This window comes from Tamandua tetradactyla, chromosome 1 (assembly GCF_023851605.1).
Source record: "Tamandua tetradactyla isolate mTamTet1 chromosome 1, mTamTet1.pri, whole genome shotgun sequence".
In the NCBI taxonomy this organism is placed as follows: Eukaryota; Metazoa; Chordata; class Mammalia; order Pilosa; family Myrmecophagidae; genus Tamandua; species Tamandua tetradactyla.
The window spans coordinates 193,941,482-193,962,252 of record NC_135327.1 but is presented as its reverse complement, the minus strand read 5'-3'; the positions used below and the strand labels follow the sequence as shown (position 1 = coordinate 193,962,252).

The following is a 20,771-nucleotide window of genomic DNA, read 5'->3' as shown; positions in this document are numbered from 1 at the left end:
GTGTTTGTGTGTATATATTATGTGTATGTGTGAAATAATATATCTTTATACAATTTAAGTTCCTTTTTAGGTCTCTCGGTCCCATTCCTTCCTAGAATAACCAGTTATCCTGAAGTTGATGTCTATATTTGTACCATCTACTTTTTTTTTTTTTTTTTTTTTTTTTGGCATGGGCAGGCACTGGAAATCTTACCATCTACAATTTAAAACTTTACATATGTATGTAGCCATAGATAATATATAATATGGTTTTGTGTATTTTTAAAAATTACATGAATGTCATTATGTTTGTCATCCAACATTCTGTATTTCAGATTTATCCACATTGGTACATATAAAGGGGTTCATTCATTTTAACAGATACTTTTCTATATGCAACTTTATTGTAGTTTGTTATCCATTCTTCTAGTGGTTTACACTTAAGCTGTTTCTGTTTTTCACTATCATAAGCAATACTGCAGTGAACATTCTGAAACACGTCACCTTGAGCATATGTGCTGCTACACTCTGCGAGTTATACCCAGAGGTGTACTTGCTGTATCAGAGGGCGTGCTTGTCTTCAATTCTAATACTGGCAGATTCCTTCCCTTTGGTTGATTACACTAGTTTATACTCCCAGCAGTTATGAAGTTCCTGTTTCCTTACATCTTTGCCTATTTTTCAGGCTTAATTTTTTCTAGTCTGATAGCAGTGAAATGATACCTGGTTTTAATTGCATCCTTGTCATATGTTTATTTTGTTTCTTCTCCTGTGAATTGCTGCATTGAGTTGTTTTCATTTTTCTGTTGATTCAGAAGTACTTTGTATTTGATTTAGATGTGATTCCTTAGTCTTTATTTGCATTATAAATATCTTCCCCTAGTCCGTGGCAGGTCTTTTAGTTTTGTTGGTTTTGGATAGAAGTTTTAAATTTTGATAGAGTTCAAATATATCAATCTTTCACTTTATGAACTGTGCTTTTTCTGTTATAAGATACCCTTCTCTATGTCACTAAAAGCCAGAAAGATGCGCCCCTCTATTTTCTTACAGAACTTCTCAAGTTTTGCTTTTCACATTTAAGTTTCCAATCCCATCTAGAATATATATTTGTGTATGTTGGAAGGAAAGATTTTTTTTTTTCCCACAAGGATGTGGAAAGTTTGCTTACTATTCAGTCTTTTTTCCACTGATTTGATTTGACAATTCTGTCATAAACCATGTTGCCATATGTGCATGAGGCTGTTTTCTGGGTTCTTATTTCTGTTTCATTGGTCTTGTCTATCTCTGCATCAACACTACGCTGTTTTAGCTTCATAATAAAACTTGATATCTAATAGACCAAGTCTTCTCCATTTGTTCTTCAGAATTTTTCATGACTTGAAAAGAACCTTTAATTTTCCATATGAAGTTCAGAATCTTTTTGTCAAATTTCTGAAATCTTAGAAACCAGTGAAACTTTGAAATTGCATTTACTTTATAATTTAATTTCTAGAGAATTGCCAACATTACAGCATCATGCTTTTCTATCCATGTAAAGACTTATTTATTAATAGCTTCTTGTATGTGCTTGAATAAGGTTTACCGTTTTCTCCTGATAGTTGTTTCAATTGTGAATGGAATTTTTTTTAATTATGAGTTTTAAAAAGTATACATATGCTATTGACTTTTCTAAAAATAAAAGAAAATTTTCACTAAACTCCCTATTACATCTAATGATTTGTCTGTTTACCTTCTTTTGGGTTTTCTATGTAGACAATTACACCCTCCGCAAATAACACAAAAGTTTTCTCTTCCTTTTCATAACTTCATTTTTCTTGTTTAGTGCTTCGGTTAGGACATTATTTAATAGTAGCAGTAAAAGCTGGCAATGTTTGTCTATCAGGGACATTTCTGAATTTTCAGGATTAAGTGTGGTTTTTGCCTTAGGCATTTGAAGATAGTCTTTATTAGTTTAAGGATGTTTTCTTCTGCTTCTGGCTAGCCAGAAGTTTTTATGCCAAGAGGTTTTATATTGTATCGATTTTTTTTTCTTTTCTTAGTACTAAGTTTTATTTCTTTTAAAACATTTTTACTGTTTATTATGCATAAGAAAGTGTATATAGCATTCAGGTAAAGTTTACAGAATGATAAAACACATATTCACAACACCCCAGCATAAGAAATAGATCATAACCAGAACCTTTTAAGATTCCATTTCCCCTCCCTTATTACATCCTCCTCCCTTCCCTTTACAGATAAACGCAAAATTCAGAAACAGAAGGGATGACTCCTTGCTTTTTTTCTTTAATATTTTCATCCCCTAAGTGTATATTCCTAAATAGTTAATTAGCTTTACCTGTTTTTGAGCTTTTTATGAATGGAATCATACCATATATATTCTCATTTTTCTTGCTTTTTCATTTGATATTACGATTTTGAGAGCCATCCATGTATTTGTATGCAGCTGTAGATCATTCATTTTCACTATATTCATCACTTCATAGTTTTCTGTTTTATGGATATAACACAATGGGGTTTATTCTTTCTACTATTGATGGGTATTTGTGTTTCTGACTTTTTGTTCTTAAGACAATGCTCTTGTGAGAATTCTTATGCATGTGTAAAAGATCCTCTGGGTATAGACATGGGAGTGGAACTGCTGGGTCATAGGAAAGATGCATGTTCAACTTTTCTGGGTAATGTCAGAGTGTTCTCTGAAGTGGTACCAGTTGGCATCTCCACCAGCATTGATTGGAGTTACTGTTGCACCTCATCCTCATCAACCTTGGCAATGTCCTATATTTTATTTTCTCACAACCTGGTGTGAGTGAAATGGTTTAAAATTCGCAGTTTCAAACTTGCATTTTCCTAGTTAACAAGATTGAGCATTATGTCCTTTATATATGGGTCATTTGTCCTTCCTTTTCTGTGAAATGCCTGTTCATGGCTTTTATCCATTTTTCTTTTAAGTGATTTTCCTTTTACCTGTTGATTTGTAAGAGTTCTATATATATATTCTGGACATTGGTTTTTTCTTCAGTTGTATGTGTTGCTGCTATCTTCTGCATTTATTGCATATTTTAAAGAACATAGGCTTTTAATTTTATTGTACTTGGATTTACTAACCTTCCCTTTATGGTTTGTTCCTTTTATGCCTTAAACAGTTAAGAAATTTTTCCCTCCGTCAGGGTCATAATATAATGTCTCGTGTCTTCTACTGAAAAGTTTAATAACCTTTCACGTTCAAGTTCTTATCCTCTGGGAAGGTTTCTATGGTGGTGTGAGAGACCCTGATTCTTTTTCAGTAGCATTTTGGCTGTCCTTTTCCTTTGCTCTTGCAGGGAAGTTTTAGAATTGTCTCATAAATTTCTGTGAAAAATCCTGTTAGAATTTTGGTTTGAATTACATTCAAGCTATTAATCATTTTTGAGAGAATTATCACAAGTCATGTTACCCATGAATATCTTAAATCCCTTCATTTAACTCACCTGTAATGTTTCAGTGAAAAAAGTCTTGCACATACTTTATTAGATTTATTCCTAGGTTGTTTTGTTTTTAATTTTTTGTCAGTATTTTACATATTTTTTTAACTTGCATTTTCTGTTGCTTTTATATGAGGGTTAGAAGGAAATACCTTCTCCTAATGCTTGTTTTCATGTAGTGGGCGCTCAGTTTATGTAAACTTTCCAATCTTCCTCTGCCCCTTTACACACCTCAACTCTTATTGGAGAGTTTGGGAGCAAGAGTTGGACAAGCACAGTCCTGCCCATCCTTTTTTCCGTTGGACAGCTGGCCACCTCCAGGGGGCAAGAGATCTTTGCTGCTTTGCTAGGGACAGGCTCTTCCCCACCTTGGTCCAGTGGGGTTTTAGGGTCAGTAGTAAGACTCCCAAGCAACATCCTCCATTATCAGTAATAAAACGAATTAGCCCCCCTGCCTTCTTCTTTTATCTTACTTCTAAGATCCATGGTGGACTCCCTCAAAACCCCCATAGGATATAAATATGCAGGCGTCTTTTACTTATTGATATTCTACCTAGGACTTTGTAACATTGTCATTAATGCTAATAGCTCTTCTGGCTAATTTCAAATGATTCTCAGATTTTCTAGAAAGAAATTATCTCTAAGTAATACAAATTCTTATTTCCTTTCAAATCTTTATGTTTATTTTTCTCTTGTTTTATTGTGCTGACTGGAATTTCTAGCAGAAAATCCTGAAATAGAAATGATGATTACAGGTATCCTAGAGATTCATGATTTTAAAGAAAATGCTTTTTAGCTTTTCACAATGAGTATAATATTTGCTAAAGTCTTCCTTTATAAATACCCTTTACTAAGTTAAAGAAGTTTCCTATGTTTCTGTGGTTGGCAAAGTGTTTTTAACAAGAATAGCTGTTGAATTTTTTATAGAATGCTTTTTTGGTATCAATTGAAAAGAATATATGGTTTTTCTTCTTTAACCTGTTAACATGGTAAATGATGTTAAAGTATGTTTAAATGTTGAAATAGTCTTGCAGTCCTGAAATAAATCTAATTTAGTCACGATCCTTTGTACATATTGTTGAATGTAATACCTAATATTTTGTTTAGGATTTTTATATCTTTGTTCATTAGTACGAGTGGCCTAAATTTTTCCACTCTCAGACTGTCTTCGCCTAGTTTTGGTATTAAAGATTTAAGCTATGATGTTTTTCCTCTATTTTTATTTGCTCAAAGAGTTTGTATAATGTTTGAATGATCATTCCTTGAATTTTTAGTAAGAAACACCGGTAAAGCCATCTGGGCCTTATGTTTTCCTTTGGGGAGATTTCCAACTACTGATATAATTTCTTTTATAGCTATAAGGCTATTCAAGTTTTCTATTCTTTCTTTTGTCAGTTTTTCTAAGAATTTGTCCATTTCCTGAGAGCTTTCAAATTATGTAGGATAATGGTCATAGTATTCTCTTTATCTTTTTAATCTCTAGTGCATCTATAATCTTGTTCCTTTTTTCATTCTTGATATTGGTATTATTTGTGCTGTCTTTTTTCTCTTGTTAATCCTAGCTAGAGATATGTTGGTTTAATATTCTCTTCAAAGGACCAAATTTTATCACTCTATTGCCTTGGTTTTCTCCATTTTTAACTTATATCTTATCTTTGTTTCCTGTCTTCTGCTCTTCTGTGGATTTTGTTGGTGTTACTCATAGTCTAACACCTTGCCTTGACTCTTGTTTTGCAGATTTTATTGAGCTATATTTTTTCCATCCAAAGTATACCATCAGTATCTCACAGTATCATCACGTAGTTGTGCAGTCATCATCACTTTCAATTTTAGATCCTTTTCATTGTTTAAAGTCATGTATATCTCCAATTAATGCTACAAACATAAATAAGATCTTGCGTGAACTACTACAAAGGTACAACACTTTATCCCTTATCCCCTCCTATTATTGACCCCTAGTATTAGTGTAGACACCTGTTAATGTTGATGAAAGAATATTAAACATGACTGTTAATATTAGTCTGTAGCTTGAAATAGGTGATTTTCCCCCATATATTACTCTTTTCTTAACTGTGTGTGTAAGTGTTGTATCTTTGTAGTAGTTCATGCAAGATCTTTTTTATGTTTGTAGCATTAATTGGATATACATGACTTTAAACAATCCTTTTCAACCAAGTTCAGCCAAAATACTTGCCTTGACTCTTTTTTATATCAATATTTTTTTACTTATCTGTCCATACTCTGGATAAAAGGAGCATCAGACACAAGGTTTGTGCCATATGTGCCATAGTCCCACACGTTTTGATAAATGATATTTTCACTAACATTGTGGTCCAGATATCTTCTAATTTTCATTGTGATTTTTCCTTTGAACCTCAGATTATTTAGAAAGAAAAATGCATTTTAAAAAAGTTTTAGTAAATATAGGGAGCTTGGAAATATTTGTTATTGATCTCTAAGTTTATTGTGTTGTAGTTAGAAAATACAGTGTGTAAAATATTAATATTTCAAAATTCATTGAAGTTTGTTTTGTTTTATGGCCTAGAAAGTGTTCACTTTTCCTTAATGTTCTATGTGACTTGAAAAGTAATACAAATTACTTGACTTTGTTGATGAAGGTAACTGCACCCCTTCTGTGCAGTTACTGTTATCAACATCCCTTTGCCCTTGTCCAGTTTGTTAATAGTGATGTTCATATTTTCTATAACTTTCAGTCAGCTAAATTTGTTAATTACTGAGAGAACTGTGTCAAAATTACTGTGATTATGGATTTGTCCATTTCTCCTTGAATTCTGCCAGTTTTGCAAAATTATAAATTTTGAACCTGTATTTTTCATCTTTGAAATTTAGAAATTTTTTTATCCTCCTGGTTAATTTACCATTGCATAGTAACCCTTTTTTATTTTTGTTTTTAAAGTCTGTTTCATCTGATATAATAAAGCTACACCATTTTTTTTTGGTATCTACTAAATAGATTTTTTTTTAACTTTTAAAAACCAATTTTTTAAAAATTGTTAATTCTGGCTTCTAGTGTATCTTTTATTCTTTTAGATTGCTTTCTGCATCCTTCTGTTTTAAGTGTGTCTTATAAACAGCTTATAGCTGGGATTTTTGTTTGTTTTAGTTTGCTAATCTTTGCTTTTATATGTCTAATATTGTAGCCACTAGTCCATGTGGCTATGAGCACTTGAAATGTGCTGCTAAATATAAATATATACCAGATTTCAGAGATTGTACAGAACAAAAATATGTCTATAAAAGATGTGGTATGAAAAAATAACAATAATAATTTTATATTGATTGCACATTGAAATGATAAAATTTTGGATATATTGGGTTAAATATATTGTTAAAATCAATTGTGCCTGTTCCTTTTTCCTTTTTAAATTGGCTACTAGATAATTTAAAAATTAGAAATGCAACTTATATTGTATTTCCTTCGGACAGCACCATTTACATTGATTTTAATTACTAAGTTATTTGAACTCCTTTCTACCTTCTTAAATTATGATAGTAGTCTTTTGTCCTGCCTTTTCTTTATTTCTTCTCCCCCCACCCAGATACACTTCTTTGTGTCTTTTGGAATTATTGATTTAGGTTTTGTTCTTCCTCAAACTATTTTTATTTTTAATTCAATGGGAAGTTATACATTCTGTCCTTACTCTTTTATAGATAAATTTTTAAATCTTTTTTTTCTTCACAAGTTCTTTTTTAAAGGGTCTGTTGGTAATGAGCTCTCAGTTTGTATATTGTTGTATATGAGTTTATTTGTGTCTGAAAATGTCTTTATTCCATCTCTATATTTGAAAGACATAACTCCAGATTGATATTTTCTTTTTGACCTTTGAAGATAATTTGCCCCTTTTTTCTGACTTTTTTGTTTTTGAGAAGCCAGCTGTTGGTCTAATCAATATTCCTTTGTGGGTTATCTGCTTTTTCTTTCTGGCTTCTTTTAGATCTGTCTTTGGTGATCTTCAGTTTTACTACAACATGTCTAGGTATGGATTTCTTTTTCTTTATCCCACTTTAATCACTGATATTTTTCTCCAATTTTGGGAAATTCACAGTGTTGTCTCTTTGGAATATTGCCTCACCACCAGTCTCTCTATTTTCTTCTGGAACTTTCTCATGTTAGCTTTCATATGTCTGAACCTCATATTTATCACCTCTGTGCTGAGTGTGAATAATTTCTTCTGCTCTATCTTTGTTAGTTCAACATTCTCTAGTCAATTGTTTCCATTCTGCTGCTTAACCTATAGATTGGATTTTTTATTTCAATTGTTTTATCTTTCAATTCTAAAGTTATATTATTTCTTTTTCAAAATTGGATTGGTCAGTTTTAATAGTCTTTTACTTATTTATCATTCTTCCACTCTCCCTCTTTATATATTAAACTTTATATTCTATATATGATATGTGTATAAAAGATGTGGTATAAAAATAATATAAATATTAATAATTTTGTATTGCTTGCACATTGAAATGATAATATTTTGGATATATGTTAAACTTTCTGTTCTGTATATGATATTCCATTATCCAGAGCCTTGCAGTCATGTTCTGCAGTTCATGATTTCTACTGACTTTGAGGTGGTTTTCCAACTGAGATGGTGATGTTTAATTGTGAATTCATTCATTATTCACAAGCTGTGTTAAAAATGCCCTCTTCCTGAGAAAATGTATGTTTGCCTTAACTGGTCACATGGTACCTGTGCAGGCTTGGAACCACTTCAGGCCAAATTCTTGGCCTAGAAGTTTTCACACACATTGGTGGTGTGAAGCTGGCACCAGACACCCTTGAGTGCTGCCTTGTGGTATGTTAACTCCCAGAGAGGAGATTCTTCTGCCAGCCCACACCCTCCAACTCAGCTTGGAACCAAGCCCCAAGATAGGCAAGTCTTTCTCTCCAGGGCAGGTCTTCATTTTTGTTTTGTTTTAAGTTTACTACTAGGAAAGTTGCCTTTTGGGGTCCCAGATTTATGTGGCAGAGGAAAAGGATATTCAACCCAGTCTCCCACCCTGCTTGAGCCCTAAGCTTTTCACACTTCTCTATCCCCATGCGCACACTCCAGGAAAACACAGGCTCTTGGAGAGCAGGAACTAAGGCACATTATAGAATTGGGCTTTCTTATCATTTCTGGCCTCTGGTATTTTTTGTTTTTTGTTTTCTTTTATTCCAAAGTCATCGACATGTTAAAATAAATTATTTTTTTACTTTTATACTTTACCCAGCATTTTTAAATGTTCAGTGCTAGAAAGAGTTTTTGTACACATCTAGCCAGCTGTATTCTAAACAGTAGAATTGAATACTTCTGTATCTATTGATAATTACATTATTTTCTCCATTAATCTGTTAATTTTGTTAATTATATTGCTACTGTTAACTTATCCTTGAGTTCTTAGGACAAACCCAACTTGTTTATAATGTATTGTCTTTTTTCTCTTTTTAAAAAAAGACATTGCTTGATTTAATTTGTATTACCTCATTAAGAATCTTTTCATATCTGTTCAAATGAGATTATATCATAAATTTTTTCATATATTGTCTCCTAGTTGTAGCTGTCAAAATTAAACTAGCCTTGTAAAATGAGTTAGCAGGTATTTTCCCTAAGTATTCTTAGGATATTCCATCAGATTCTTCTGATATCATAGTTGCTGATGGAAATCAGCTTTCAGGCTGAGCATCATATTTTTCTTTTTACTACCTTTTAAGATTTTTCTTTTGGGCTTTGCTGTTTTTCCATTTCATGTGAACATTATCTAGGTTTTTTTGTTTGTTTCCTACTTGGGAATTGATGGTTACTTTCAAACCATGGGCTGGTAATTCCTTTGATTTTGGAAAATTCTCAACTGCTATTTCTTTATCTATTGCCATTTACCTTTTGCTCTGTGCTCCCAGTTTAGAATTTCTACCAGCATATGTTGGAACTTCTCATTTTCTCCTCCTAGTCTCATAACTTCTCTTTAATATTTTTCATTTCTTTCTCTCTCAGTGCTGTATTCTGGAGTATTTCCCCTTCTAAGTCACTAATTTTCTCTTGAGCTTTGTTCAGTTTAAGTCATCCATTGAGTTTTTTGTTCTGTGACTGCTTTTGTCATTTCAAGAATATCAATTTAGTTCTTTATCAATCTGCCTTTTAAATGCCCTATTCTGGCCTTACAGATTCTGTCCTTTCCTTTTAAATATTCCTTAAATATTTTAGACATACTTATTTTACTGTATCATTCAGCTTACCCTTTTATCTGTAGCTGTTGAAAATGAGTTCTGGGCAGGCCACGGTGGCTCAGCAGGTAAGAATGCTTGCCTGCCAAGCCCGAGGACCTGGGTTCGATTCCCGGTGCCTGCCCATGTTAAAAAAAAAAAAAAATGATTTCTACCATTTGTTGTATTGCTGACTCCTGTAGTCCTTTGGTTCTCTTCTGGTTTGTTATTTTAGTTTTTGGGAGGGAGTTGTATGTGACCCATGTTGTGGGGGTGTACCTATGGGACAGTTTTGTACTTGCCCTTGCTGGGACCTCATGGGTTTTCATAGTTTTATGTGAATTTCTTAGCTTAGAGTTCCTGCACCATATGGGTAGTATGAATTCACTGTGGACAGGGGATTCTGATTTCTTATGGGTGGTTTTCCCACTTGTGACTCTGGCTAAGCAGGCAGCTTCCATTTAGCTTCCTCAGGCTAGCAGTTATTCCAGTCCCTGTCTCACAGACAGAGCTTGCAGGAAGCTCAGTTCTGCTCTGCCTCACAAAGACATTAAAACCCAGCCCCTAAGTTCTGTGTCCTGTTCTAGTAAGCCTGAAGGTCACTTGACTTTAGTGCTAACTCTTGATTTGACCTTGCATTTTCTCTTCGATTCTTTTACAATATCTGGAATATTTATTTTGAGCTCACTTAAATATGTGTGGTTTTTTTTGGGGGGGAGGCGGTTAAATTTTATCTAGTATTTCTTTGTTTGAAGTGGAAATAGGGACTACCCATGTTAGCTCAGTTTTCCCCCACTGCTCAGAAGATTAGCCCTGAGAGTTTGTATTTTTGTACTTCCCATGTAGTCAATATCATGTGGCCTCATCTTTTTTCCAGAAGGCACAGGAGTCCCCAGTTTGCTGTTGTCTTCTCTTTCCATTAGACTTTTGCTCTTTGACCCTTCTAAGGCTTCTGTGTCCCAACTCCTTGGCAGTGGATGTGTCCAAGCTGTATGTGGAACCTAAGGGCCAATGAACCATTTGCTCATGTATTTTCCCTTTCCCAGGCTCAGGGGCTCCAGTTCCTGCACCTGACCTCTTAATGCAAATCAAGCAGGAGAGTGAACTCCAACTCCAAGAGCAGCAGTCTCTGGGGGTGGAGGCTTGGGCAGCCGGACAGCCAGATATCGGGGAAGAACCCTGGGGCCTCAGTCAGCTGGACTCAGGAGCAGGAGACATTTCTACTGATGCTACCCCTGGTAAGTGGCAGTCAGGACCAAGGGCAGGGTGTAGATGAAGGAATTCCTGGAAGTGTTACGGGACTTACAGACTCTCAGAATGGCTAGCCTGACTAGTTTATAAATTTTCTCTCTTTAAGGCAAGGGAGATGGCTGCCTTAATAACATCTTGAGGGCCCCCTGGATTCAGTAATGCCCCCTTCATCAGCCTCACTCCTTTTCTTCTTCCCCCCAGCACTGAACATTTAAATCACTGGTTACCTCATGTTAACGAGGGACTGTGTGAAATAAGTTAGTGATGTCTTGAGCTTCCTCATGCTTCAGAGAAAGGAGCAAAAGAAACTGGCTTCAAAAGAGGTTGGGTCATTATGGTCATTCAGATAAGACCTAGATGGGCATTTCAGGGTTTAGCCTTCTCATCCTCTCCCACAGTTTTCTTCTGCCCCCTTTTCTTACCTAACCCCCAGGCTCTGCTTTGTTTTCATTGCAGGTGTCCATTCCAATTTTTCGACCACTATCCCACCCAGTTCCTGGCAGGCAGATCTCCCTCCCCACCATCCTTCTTCAGCCTGCTCAGACGGGACACTGAAGCTCAACACAGCAGCCTCCACTGAAGGTACGGGGGCACCAGGGAAAGGAAGAAGGAAAGATAATATTTTGCATATGGAGGAGGCCTCATCCCAGAGACACTCATTTTTATTGGGGAACAATCCTGACCTGTTCAGCCAATAAGTATTTACATGTCCATGAAGTTATGACTCTATACATTCTGTTGTTTATCTCCTTCTAAATTCTTATGCTTGAAACAGTCTTTCTCGAAAATGTCTATCTTTTTTCAGCCAGTGTGTTTGGAAAGCTGATAACTCGGCAGTCTGTCCCACCTCCCCAGACTCAAGCAACTAGTGGCTGCTCTCTGGCATGGGAAAACAAAACAATATAAAAAACACTTCTGAGAGACTTGTTAACTCCCAAAGATAGATGTCTGAAGGCCAGACTAGAAAGAACAGTTACCAGATTTATGTATTAGTTTTCTATTTACTGTACTTCTCTTTAGAAGACGAGTTATCATTTACTTAAGTAATAATCTTTGCCATATTTAGCACACACAAACAGAAAAATGTCCTAAAGGCCTAGATCCTTGATCCTTCAGGATGTGAACTTGAGGTACATTTATATAAAATCAAACAATTTTACTTATTCAGTAATAATTTTATCATTGCCTACCTGGCTACATTTTTTAAATGTTTACTGCATGCTGAGCAGCATGCCTAAGTGTTTTTAGACATGTGATCTCGCATAGTCCTTTGAAATGGGGTATTTTCCAAAGAAATACTAGTTAAGAAATTTGCCTGAAGTCCCATGGCTGATAAGTGGTAGAACCATGATATCCTCTTAGATCTGTCTGAATTTTAAGCCTGCTTTTGCTCTGTGGACACAGAATTATTGTCTTAAAATAAATTCATGATTAGCCTTAACAGGCAAAGTGAACATGGAGCCCAGTGAACAGATCTGCCTGTTGCTTTTCCCATGGTGAAGGTACTAGAGCACTAGACTGTGTCGCTGCACAGTCATTCAGCTCCCGTTGGAAGCTGCTCCAGCTGAACGGTGACCCTGAGACTTGGAAACCAGAGCTAAGGGTAGGGTTGGGGGTCACAGCAGCTGCTGAACATCTAAATGAAAGTATGATACTCTTGGTTCTCGAATCAGGTAAGGGGGAAGAATGATACCTGGTCTTTCTGGCTTTCTCAGCAGATGTAAAAATTGTGATAAAAACAGAAGTTCAGGAAGAGGAGGTGGTGGCCACACCAGTGCATCCTACTGACCTAGAGGCTCATGGAACCCTATTTGGACCAGGCCAAGCCACAAGGTTTTTCCCAAGTCCTGTCCAAGAAGGAGCCTGGGAAAGCCAGGGTAGTTCCTTCCCCAGCCAGGACCCTGTGCTGGGGCTGAGAGAGCCCGGCCGGCCTGAGAGAGACATCAGTGAGCTCAGTCCTGCAGTGGCCCAGGAAGAAACCCCCCAAGGGGACTGGCTCTTTGGAGGAGTCCGGTGGGGCTGGAATTTCAGGTGTAAGCCTTCTGTGGGTCTGAACCCCAGGACTGGGCCTGAGGGGCTCTCATACTCCTCTCCAGACAATGGAGAGGCCATCCTGGACCCCAACCAGGCCCCAAGACCTTTCAATGAGCCCTGTAAATACCCTGGCCGGACAAAAGGCTTTGGCCACAAGCCAGGGCTTAAGAAGCACCCGGCAGCCCCTCCCGGGGGGCGGCCCTTCACGTGCGCTACATGTGGTAAGAGCTTCCAGCTGCAGGTCAGTCTGACTGCTCACCAGCGCAGCTGCGGGCTGCCTGACGGGGCGGCGGCTCCAGCGGCAGGAGCAACTGGAGCGGCAGCGGCGGGGGGCAGCTCGAGGGATGGGAACTCCCTGCGGTGCGGAGAGTGTGGGCGCTGCTTCACCCGGCCCGCGCACCTCATCCGGCACCGCATGCTTCACACGGGCGAGCGGCCGTTCCCCTGCACTGAGTGCGAAAAGCGTTTCACGGAGCGCTCCAAGCTCATCGACCACTACCGAACCCACACGGGCGTGCGGCCCTTTACCTGCACCATCTGTGGCAAGAGCTTCATCCGCAAGGACCACCTCCGGAAACACCAGCGCAACCACGCAGCAGGGTCCAAGGGGCCGGCCCGAAGCCAGCCTCTTCTGCCCCTCCCTACCGGCCCCCCAGACCCCTTCAAGGGCCCGGGCTCTAAAGGACCCTTGGCCTCAACAGACCTTGTGACTGACTGGACTTGTGGCCTAAGTGTCCTGGGACCCACTGATGGCAGTAACATTTGAGGGAACTCCACCCCAGAAACAGGCTGAGTTGCTTCCCAGTTCAGCACCAGTAGTCGTGACTGCTGTAGGCTCACAAATTTTAAAAGTACCTATTCCAGACATCGGGGTGATATAAATAGCTTAGAGGCAGAAATGAAGACTGTGGGAGAACCAAACTTAAAAGTTGCTGAACTGATCACTGGAAAAAGAGAAACTATCAAACAATACAGCTTCTACCTATAAAAAAAAAGTAGAATTTTCTGATTGTGAAATTGAGCACCATAGAATTTTAAATAATTTAATTATGAAACCTTTTGTTTTTAATTCTTGAGAAAAAAGCTGGAAAATAGTAGTAGTACCAATTTAAATTTTGTAGTGTACTTTTGGTTTTCAAAGTGTGTCTTCATGTTGACTGTGTCCTTACCAAGTCTGGTAGTGAATTGTGTTGGAAGATTGGTTACCTGGGGAGGGGATGAGAGGGGCGGGGAGAAAGGGCTTTATCAATTCCCTGGGTCCCCTGACTCCTGGTGATGGGGTGGGCTTAGCACATAATACTCTTGGCAGCTGAGACCCTGTTCTGCCCAGCGGCTGGCTGGTTGGAGACTGAGCCCCCAAGCCCCTGGGAAATGAGTGCAATGGGTACTGTGGAACCCAGCCTCATCTCAGCTAGGAGAAAGACTTATCCAGGAACAGCCAGTTACATTCCCCCAGCCTGCCTCTCCATCTGTAAAGGCCCCCTGAAAAGTGTTAGTCCTGTTTGTGTTTCTGTAGTTACGGGCCATCTTTAGCACCTATCAGAATGGAACTTTGCAGTGTCACCCCTGCTAACCAACTCCTGGACTTCCTAAAGGAGAGGTGTCTGAAAGCATAATGTTAGGTCTGGAGAGGTGAAGAAACTCAAGTGTGGGGACTTGAACCCTTACACACCTAGTTAACTGGCAGAGCCAGCAATAAAGCCTGGCCTGCCAACTCCCACTTAGGGCTGTTTTCCACTCCAGCGAGATACCTCTCTTTCCTTTTCCCTGTGTGTGGTGTCTTTTCATGCTCAAAATGCTCTCAGATCACATCTCATTTGATCATTAATGTGACTTTGTGAAGGAGGACAGGTATTTCTTTTCAGAGATGAGAAGAGAAATTTCTCAAAAAGGACACATCACAGCTTCTTACTCAGTGGTGTGTCAAGAGGTGTGAAAAGCCACCGGTCCATCCCCCTGGAATGTCAGTTTGGGGGAGAAAAGATTTTAATTTTTGCTCTCTTAAAAGATTTGTCCCACACCTGCATGAGTAAAATCATCACACCTCAAAGAAACTTCTGCTTGCAGCAGCTACTTTACCTGAGCACCAGCCACCTTTGTGTATGTGCTCACTCCAATATTAGGGAAACCCAGAGGCAGAGTTTGAGAAGAGGCTAGGTAAGGGATAAGTGGCTTGCTCATTTCCCATGACTGATATCTTAAGGTGGACTTAGAAATGTACCCAGCTTTCTTGATTCTGCCACAATGCTATCTCTGCCACTTGAATATCCATTCTTGTTTTGTTGAAGCAGCCGCTGGTTTTCCTACCCAAAATGGGTAACATGTTTTCACTGCAGGAAGGAGAGACATGGCTTTCATCCACTCAGCTCCCTCATGTGTACTTTTATTAGGCAATAGACTAGTTAAGAAAATTGTTTCTATGTACTGTATATTTTGTACCTGTTTACACTTCTAATATTGATATAACTGATATTTTGAAAAACAAATAAACAGAAAACAGTCTGTTAAAATAAAACCTAACCAGCATCAAGGCGGTTTGGTGGGTTCCATTCTTAGAGCTGTGTCTTTGGTGCTGATGCTTCTGAACATGCCCGCAAGGAATCCGTCTCATCAGCCATCCTGCATTTGGTTGCCTTGCATCCCAAAAAGGTGACTATCCCAAGAACTAGGAATGGAAGGATCCTGGAGAATTAACTGACATTTGGAAGGGAAAATGAAAACATACCTCATGTCACTTGGTTTCAGAACATAAGCATGATTTATTTAATTTAGTTTTCTATAACTTGATAGACCTGAAGATAGTAAAAGGTGAAAGATTTATATGATCTGAAGAGAAACCAGAGTATAGACCTGAAGATAATAAGGTCTGGGAGAAAAATTGCAAAATATCAAAGAAAAATGGACGTTGTATGTTTTCTTGCATCCTTCAGCTGAGGAAGGAGGTGATGAAAGGATTGATAGTTTCTGTAATTGTCATACCTGATCTTGGGGCAGAGTCCATCAGCTCCCATATGAGCATAGTGGAAGTGGACTGGGAACGAGTACCAAAATACTTCGTAGCTGTGTGACCTGGAGCAAGAAAAACTTCTGGTCCAGTTTACTAATGTATATATAACAAGAGCATTGCTTTCAGTGATCTTTAAGGAGCTGTCAGTTCTACAACTCTGAAGTCCTGTATTCCTAGGAAAGAGCACCGTGTTAATCAAACATCATCCCAGAAGGGGACAAGTGTCAGGACATGGAGAAAGACCAAGGGACCTGCAGCTGAGCAGGAACCCAGGGATAAGTCTTAGACCTAGATTTAAAGAAAGAAGGAATGGGGATAGAGAGATGTGTTTTAGAAAGAAGGTAAGTGAGTTGCTGTGCTTTTTAGGGTCCCAGCACCTTTTCAGCCTGGAGTATTGCAGTGCTCTAAATTGGTCTCCCAACCTGGAGACATCCAATTTGGCTTCTCTCTAGCCTCACTTTCTCACAACTACAAGAATTATCTTTGCAAAACAAATCTGTTTATGTCCTTTGCTTTCTAAACAACTGCCCATTGGACAACTCACTGTCCATATTGCCCTCTAGCTTCATCTACCAACCACAGCCCCATTCAGGCAGAAAACTGCTCTCAGACTTGGAGCCTCTGCACAGCAGTGATAATCTGCTTCTCCACCTGACAAAGACTCCTTCCCTTAGCTCTCTGAACTTCTAACACAGTACTTGATTTTATGGTACCATAGTCATGTGTGTTGGTGAGAGGAAGCATGAGCTCAGCAGCCCCAGGAGAGTGGTGACAAGACCTTAGAGGCTTGCAGAAATTACTTTAGGTAATAGTGTCTGACCAATAGATAAAACCCAACAGGTAAATGGCCAAGAAAGGCAGGTGACCATACCCAAGTGGAGGAAAGCTGTTCTTGGTTCCCTCTCTCAGGTCCAGGAAGCTGAATGCTTGGGGTGGGAATGGAAGGATCCACAGTCATTCAGAGATCTTAGGGTCTTCACACCACCAGATTTGATAGCCTGTTTTTTTATTCTTCGAAAACAAAACACAGCATTGAGTCTCAAATGGAAAAGTATCATCATGGGCCACAGAGCTTGGAGGGTCAAGGTACCCACTCCATAACTATTTCCTAAATACCACCAAGGAACAAAGTAAACATGGTCTCTGCCTGTTACAGAGATTCTAGAGGGCAACTGGGGAGTCAAGTGCTGGCTGTGTGTTCAATTTTGTTTGTTTTATTTTTAAATTATTTTGAGAAATTTTTTAAATGTAAAATTATACAAAAAATAATTCATTCAAAAACATATAAACACCTATTATATGCCAGGAAGATGCCCATATTCCCACCAAACAGAATTAACAGTTGTTAACTTTTTATCTCATGTTTTCAGTTTTTTTGGTCATTTTGAGTCTTTTTGAGAAAAATGTAAATAAAATTTGCATTAATTTTTGCCCCAGAGGGCATGGGAGTGGAACAATGAGAAGGAACAGAAGTGAGATCTCATCCAGTCCCAATGTGATGGTAACTGAGGCTGATGATGTTTTACTCCCTCTCTCCACTGTGACCTTCTTACTCATCCATCTGTTCCACTAGACATGCTTCCATACTTGGAAATCAACTAGGGATACCTTTGGTGTCTTCCCAGCTCACAGTGCCACTTCACCACTTCCCTCTCTTGTGCATCCTAATGCACTCATCCAACAAGCTCAGCATGTAGGAACTTGGTATGTCATGGCTAGAACCTCTGAACACAGTTGACTAAAGACAATTCCTGCTTTTCTGGCTTGGGTGCCATTCTTTAAGAAACAGAACATGGGAGGACCAGGTTTGTGCAGAATTTGTCAAGTTTATTGTGAGACATCCAGGAGATACCCAATCAGTAGTTAGGGAGACCAGAAAAATGCCATGGAATGAGGAAGGCCCACCACTGCTCCGCAAACTTCCTGGGAACCCTAGGTCTGCCATTGCTTAGAAACATTTTGCTTAGGCTAAAGCCCTGGTGGTTAACTCCAGTGTCAATTGCTGCTATTACATTAAACTAACACAAATGTATTATCTTACAGTTCTGGAGGTCAGAAATCCAAAATGAGTCTTATGGGGCCAAAATCAAGGGGTTGGCTGGATTATATTCTTTGTCTTATGGCCCCTTCCTCCATCACCCCAATGCCTGCTTCTATCATCCTCTTTTTTTACTGTCTTGCTTCCCTCTTGTAAAGACCTTGTAATTACATTGGACCCACCCAGATTAGCCAGGTTAACCTCTCCTCAGTATTCTTAACTTAATCACATCTGCAAAGTCCCTTTCTGCCATGTAAGGTAACATATTCACAGGTTCCACGAATTAGGATATGGACATTTTTGGAGAGCCAGTGTTCAGCCTACCACACTTAACAAATCCCAAGGCATCCTCATTGCCTCTCTGAGGCCAGGCTGAATACTCCCTGGGACAGAAACTCATATACGCTTTGGCACTGAAATAACTTGTGCCAAAATTAGAACATTTGAGGCTCATTATTCCCAGCCATTCCTTCATCTCTGCCACCCTCTGCCACCTATCAAAAGGTGCCCATCTTCTGCCTGCCTCCTATTGACATCTTTTTTTCCCTTCATCTATTTACAACTTTGATGTCATATTCCTGATTCTCCATCATTAACTAGCAATGCTGCATCATCATCATATTCACAGACAGTTTGAAGACAAGATGGGTCAAGCTGCACCTTACCCATTTTAACAGCATCAAGATCTTTGAAGTTTGTTCTGTCAACATATAGCATCACTCTTTTATTTCTCCATCTTTGAGAAAACACCCTTCCTCCTTTACGGTTTATGTCACGTATCTCTCCTTGTCTCTGTCATTTATTGGGCAGTCTCCCACATTGTCAAAGGCTAATCAGAAGGCTTCTTGGTCCACAAGTCAGTAACTCCCATCCTTACCCTGCCCCAATCTATCTCTCACATTGACTTGGGGTTATCTTTGTAATTGGGAATTCTGATCACTATCACTTCCCGGTTCAAGGTCCTCCAGTGTCTCCCAATCATCTGCCAGTTAAAATCCAGACTTTAGCCTGACACATCCTGAGATGGCTTCTTCCTTGTTCTCCGCATCTCCCCTTCCTCTTCTTACATCTTACCCTCTAGATAAACTGAACTACCTGCCCTTTCTGGAACATCATGCTATTTCATGTCTTTGCACATGCTGTTTCCACTCATCCCTCTGTCTGTAGTCCATGTAGAACGCTCCTACTTATTCTTCACATCTTGGCTCAAAGCATCACCCAGTTTTCCCTGATCTCTGCAGGTGGAATTGATGACTCTTCTGTGTTTCCCACTGGCCCTTGCGCAGACTCCATCTGTCATCTTATTATACCCTCCCTTACCTGTATATAATATGTTCCTGAAAATGTGTATAAAAGTTGTCTGTATAAAAAGGAAGTAATAAACTTATAAATCATAAGGATGTTTTTCTTCTTTGACAGCTATAAAATGAAGTTCATGATTATAATGCAATTGTCATGTTTCTTTTAATCCTGAGTGCTGTACAATTTATACATGATTATTTTAAAACATTAAAAGTACAAATTAGAAATGAATTATATATAGTTCAATAATTTCCTTTTTAAAAAGATTTTGGTCAAAAATAATAAATGCAAACATTGTGGATTGTGTAGCCTGAACACACTTCTGTTATAAACACTTGGAAATACTTGATAGGATATAATAAACATAATTTAAGACATAGAACTAAGAAATAAAGAATAAAGAGAAGTCCTACTGTGCCATAAGTAAAGACAAAACAGTATGTCTAAGTTATAAACAAGTGGGCAGTTGTAGGGTTAAAAAGAAAGGGGATATACATCTGGGTCATCTTGGTAGGTTTTAATGCAAGAAGAGGGACTGGAGATAAGTTCTTGGGCCCAAGAAAATATAAAGTTGGAACTGACACCACCCATAAAATCTGGTCCCTTGAAGACCTCATCTTCAGGAAATACATGGTCCAGAAAAAATGCATCCCAACACCAAAAGATGATGTGTTAGTTGGGTCTTCTGGGAAGCAGATGCTGAGACAAAGTTTGGAGTATAAAGGTATGTTAGTATGTTAAGCTGCCAGAATGCAATACAGTAAAACCAGAATGGCTTTTAGAAGAGGAATTTAATAAGAATTTAATAAGTTTAATAAGGTGGAATCGATGACTCTTCTGTGTTTCCCACTGGAAACACAGTTTCTAAGCCTATGAAAATGTTCAAACTAAGGCATCAGGAAAAGTACCTTAATTTAAGAAAGGCTGAATGGCCTGGAACACCTCTGTCAGCTTGGAAGGCATGTGGCTGACATCTGCTTGTCCTTGCTCTTGAGTTCCATTGCTTTCAACCTCTGTTCCTGTGAGGGCTCCTCACTGTGTCTCTCTGGGGCTGGCTTTCATCTTTTGGCTTCCCTTGGCTCCCTCCAAGTTCTGGTTTGCTTAACATCTCATGGGAAGGCACACAGAAACTTCTGCTGGGCTTCATACATTTCCAAACATCCATGTCTCTGTTCTCTGAAGCAACTGCTCTCTAAGCCTCTACATCTGCTCTCTCTGTTGGCTCTGCTCTGAGGTTTCTCCAAAATGTTTCCCTCCTTTAAAGGACTCCAGTAAAGTACTCAAGATCCATTTTGAATGGGCAAAGTCACATCTCCATCTAATCAAAAGGTGACAGCCATGATTGGGCATGCCACATCTCCATGGAGATAATCTAATCAAAGTTCCCACCCTACACTATTGGATCAGGATTAAAAGAAACAGCTGCCCCCATGAGATAGGATCAAGATTAAAACATGGTTTTTCTGCAGTACATAACAGATTCAAACTGTTACAGTC

At 38.6% G+C, this 20,771-nt stretch overlaps 1 protein-coding gene across 6 annotated transcripts in view; it reads left to right on the top strand.

Annotated features, from left to right (window-relative positions):
* ZNF746 (zinc finger protein 746) overlaps positions 1–14,040 on the top strand; it is a 60,520-nt gene extending 46,480 nt beyond the window's left edge. For 3 of the 6 annotated variants that reach the window (XM_077149227.1, XM_077149259.1, XM_077149240.1), the window contains exons 5-7: positions 10,689–10,880; positions 11,350–11,475; positions 12,612–14,040. In XM_077149227.1, the coding sequence (XP_077005342.1) occupies positions 10,689–10,880; positions 11,350–11,475; positions 12,612–13,693 (1,400 nt within the window). In that variant the 3' untranslated portion in view covers positions 13,694–14,040. Of the gene's footprint in view, positions 1–10,688; positions 10,881–11,349; positions 11,476–12,608 lie in introns of all 6 variants that reach the window. The other 3 variants (XM_077149219.1, XM_077149248.1, XM_077149232.1) reach the window with 1 other exon arrangement.
* The last annotated feature ends 6,731 nt before the right edge of the window (positions 14,041–20,771 follow it).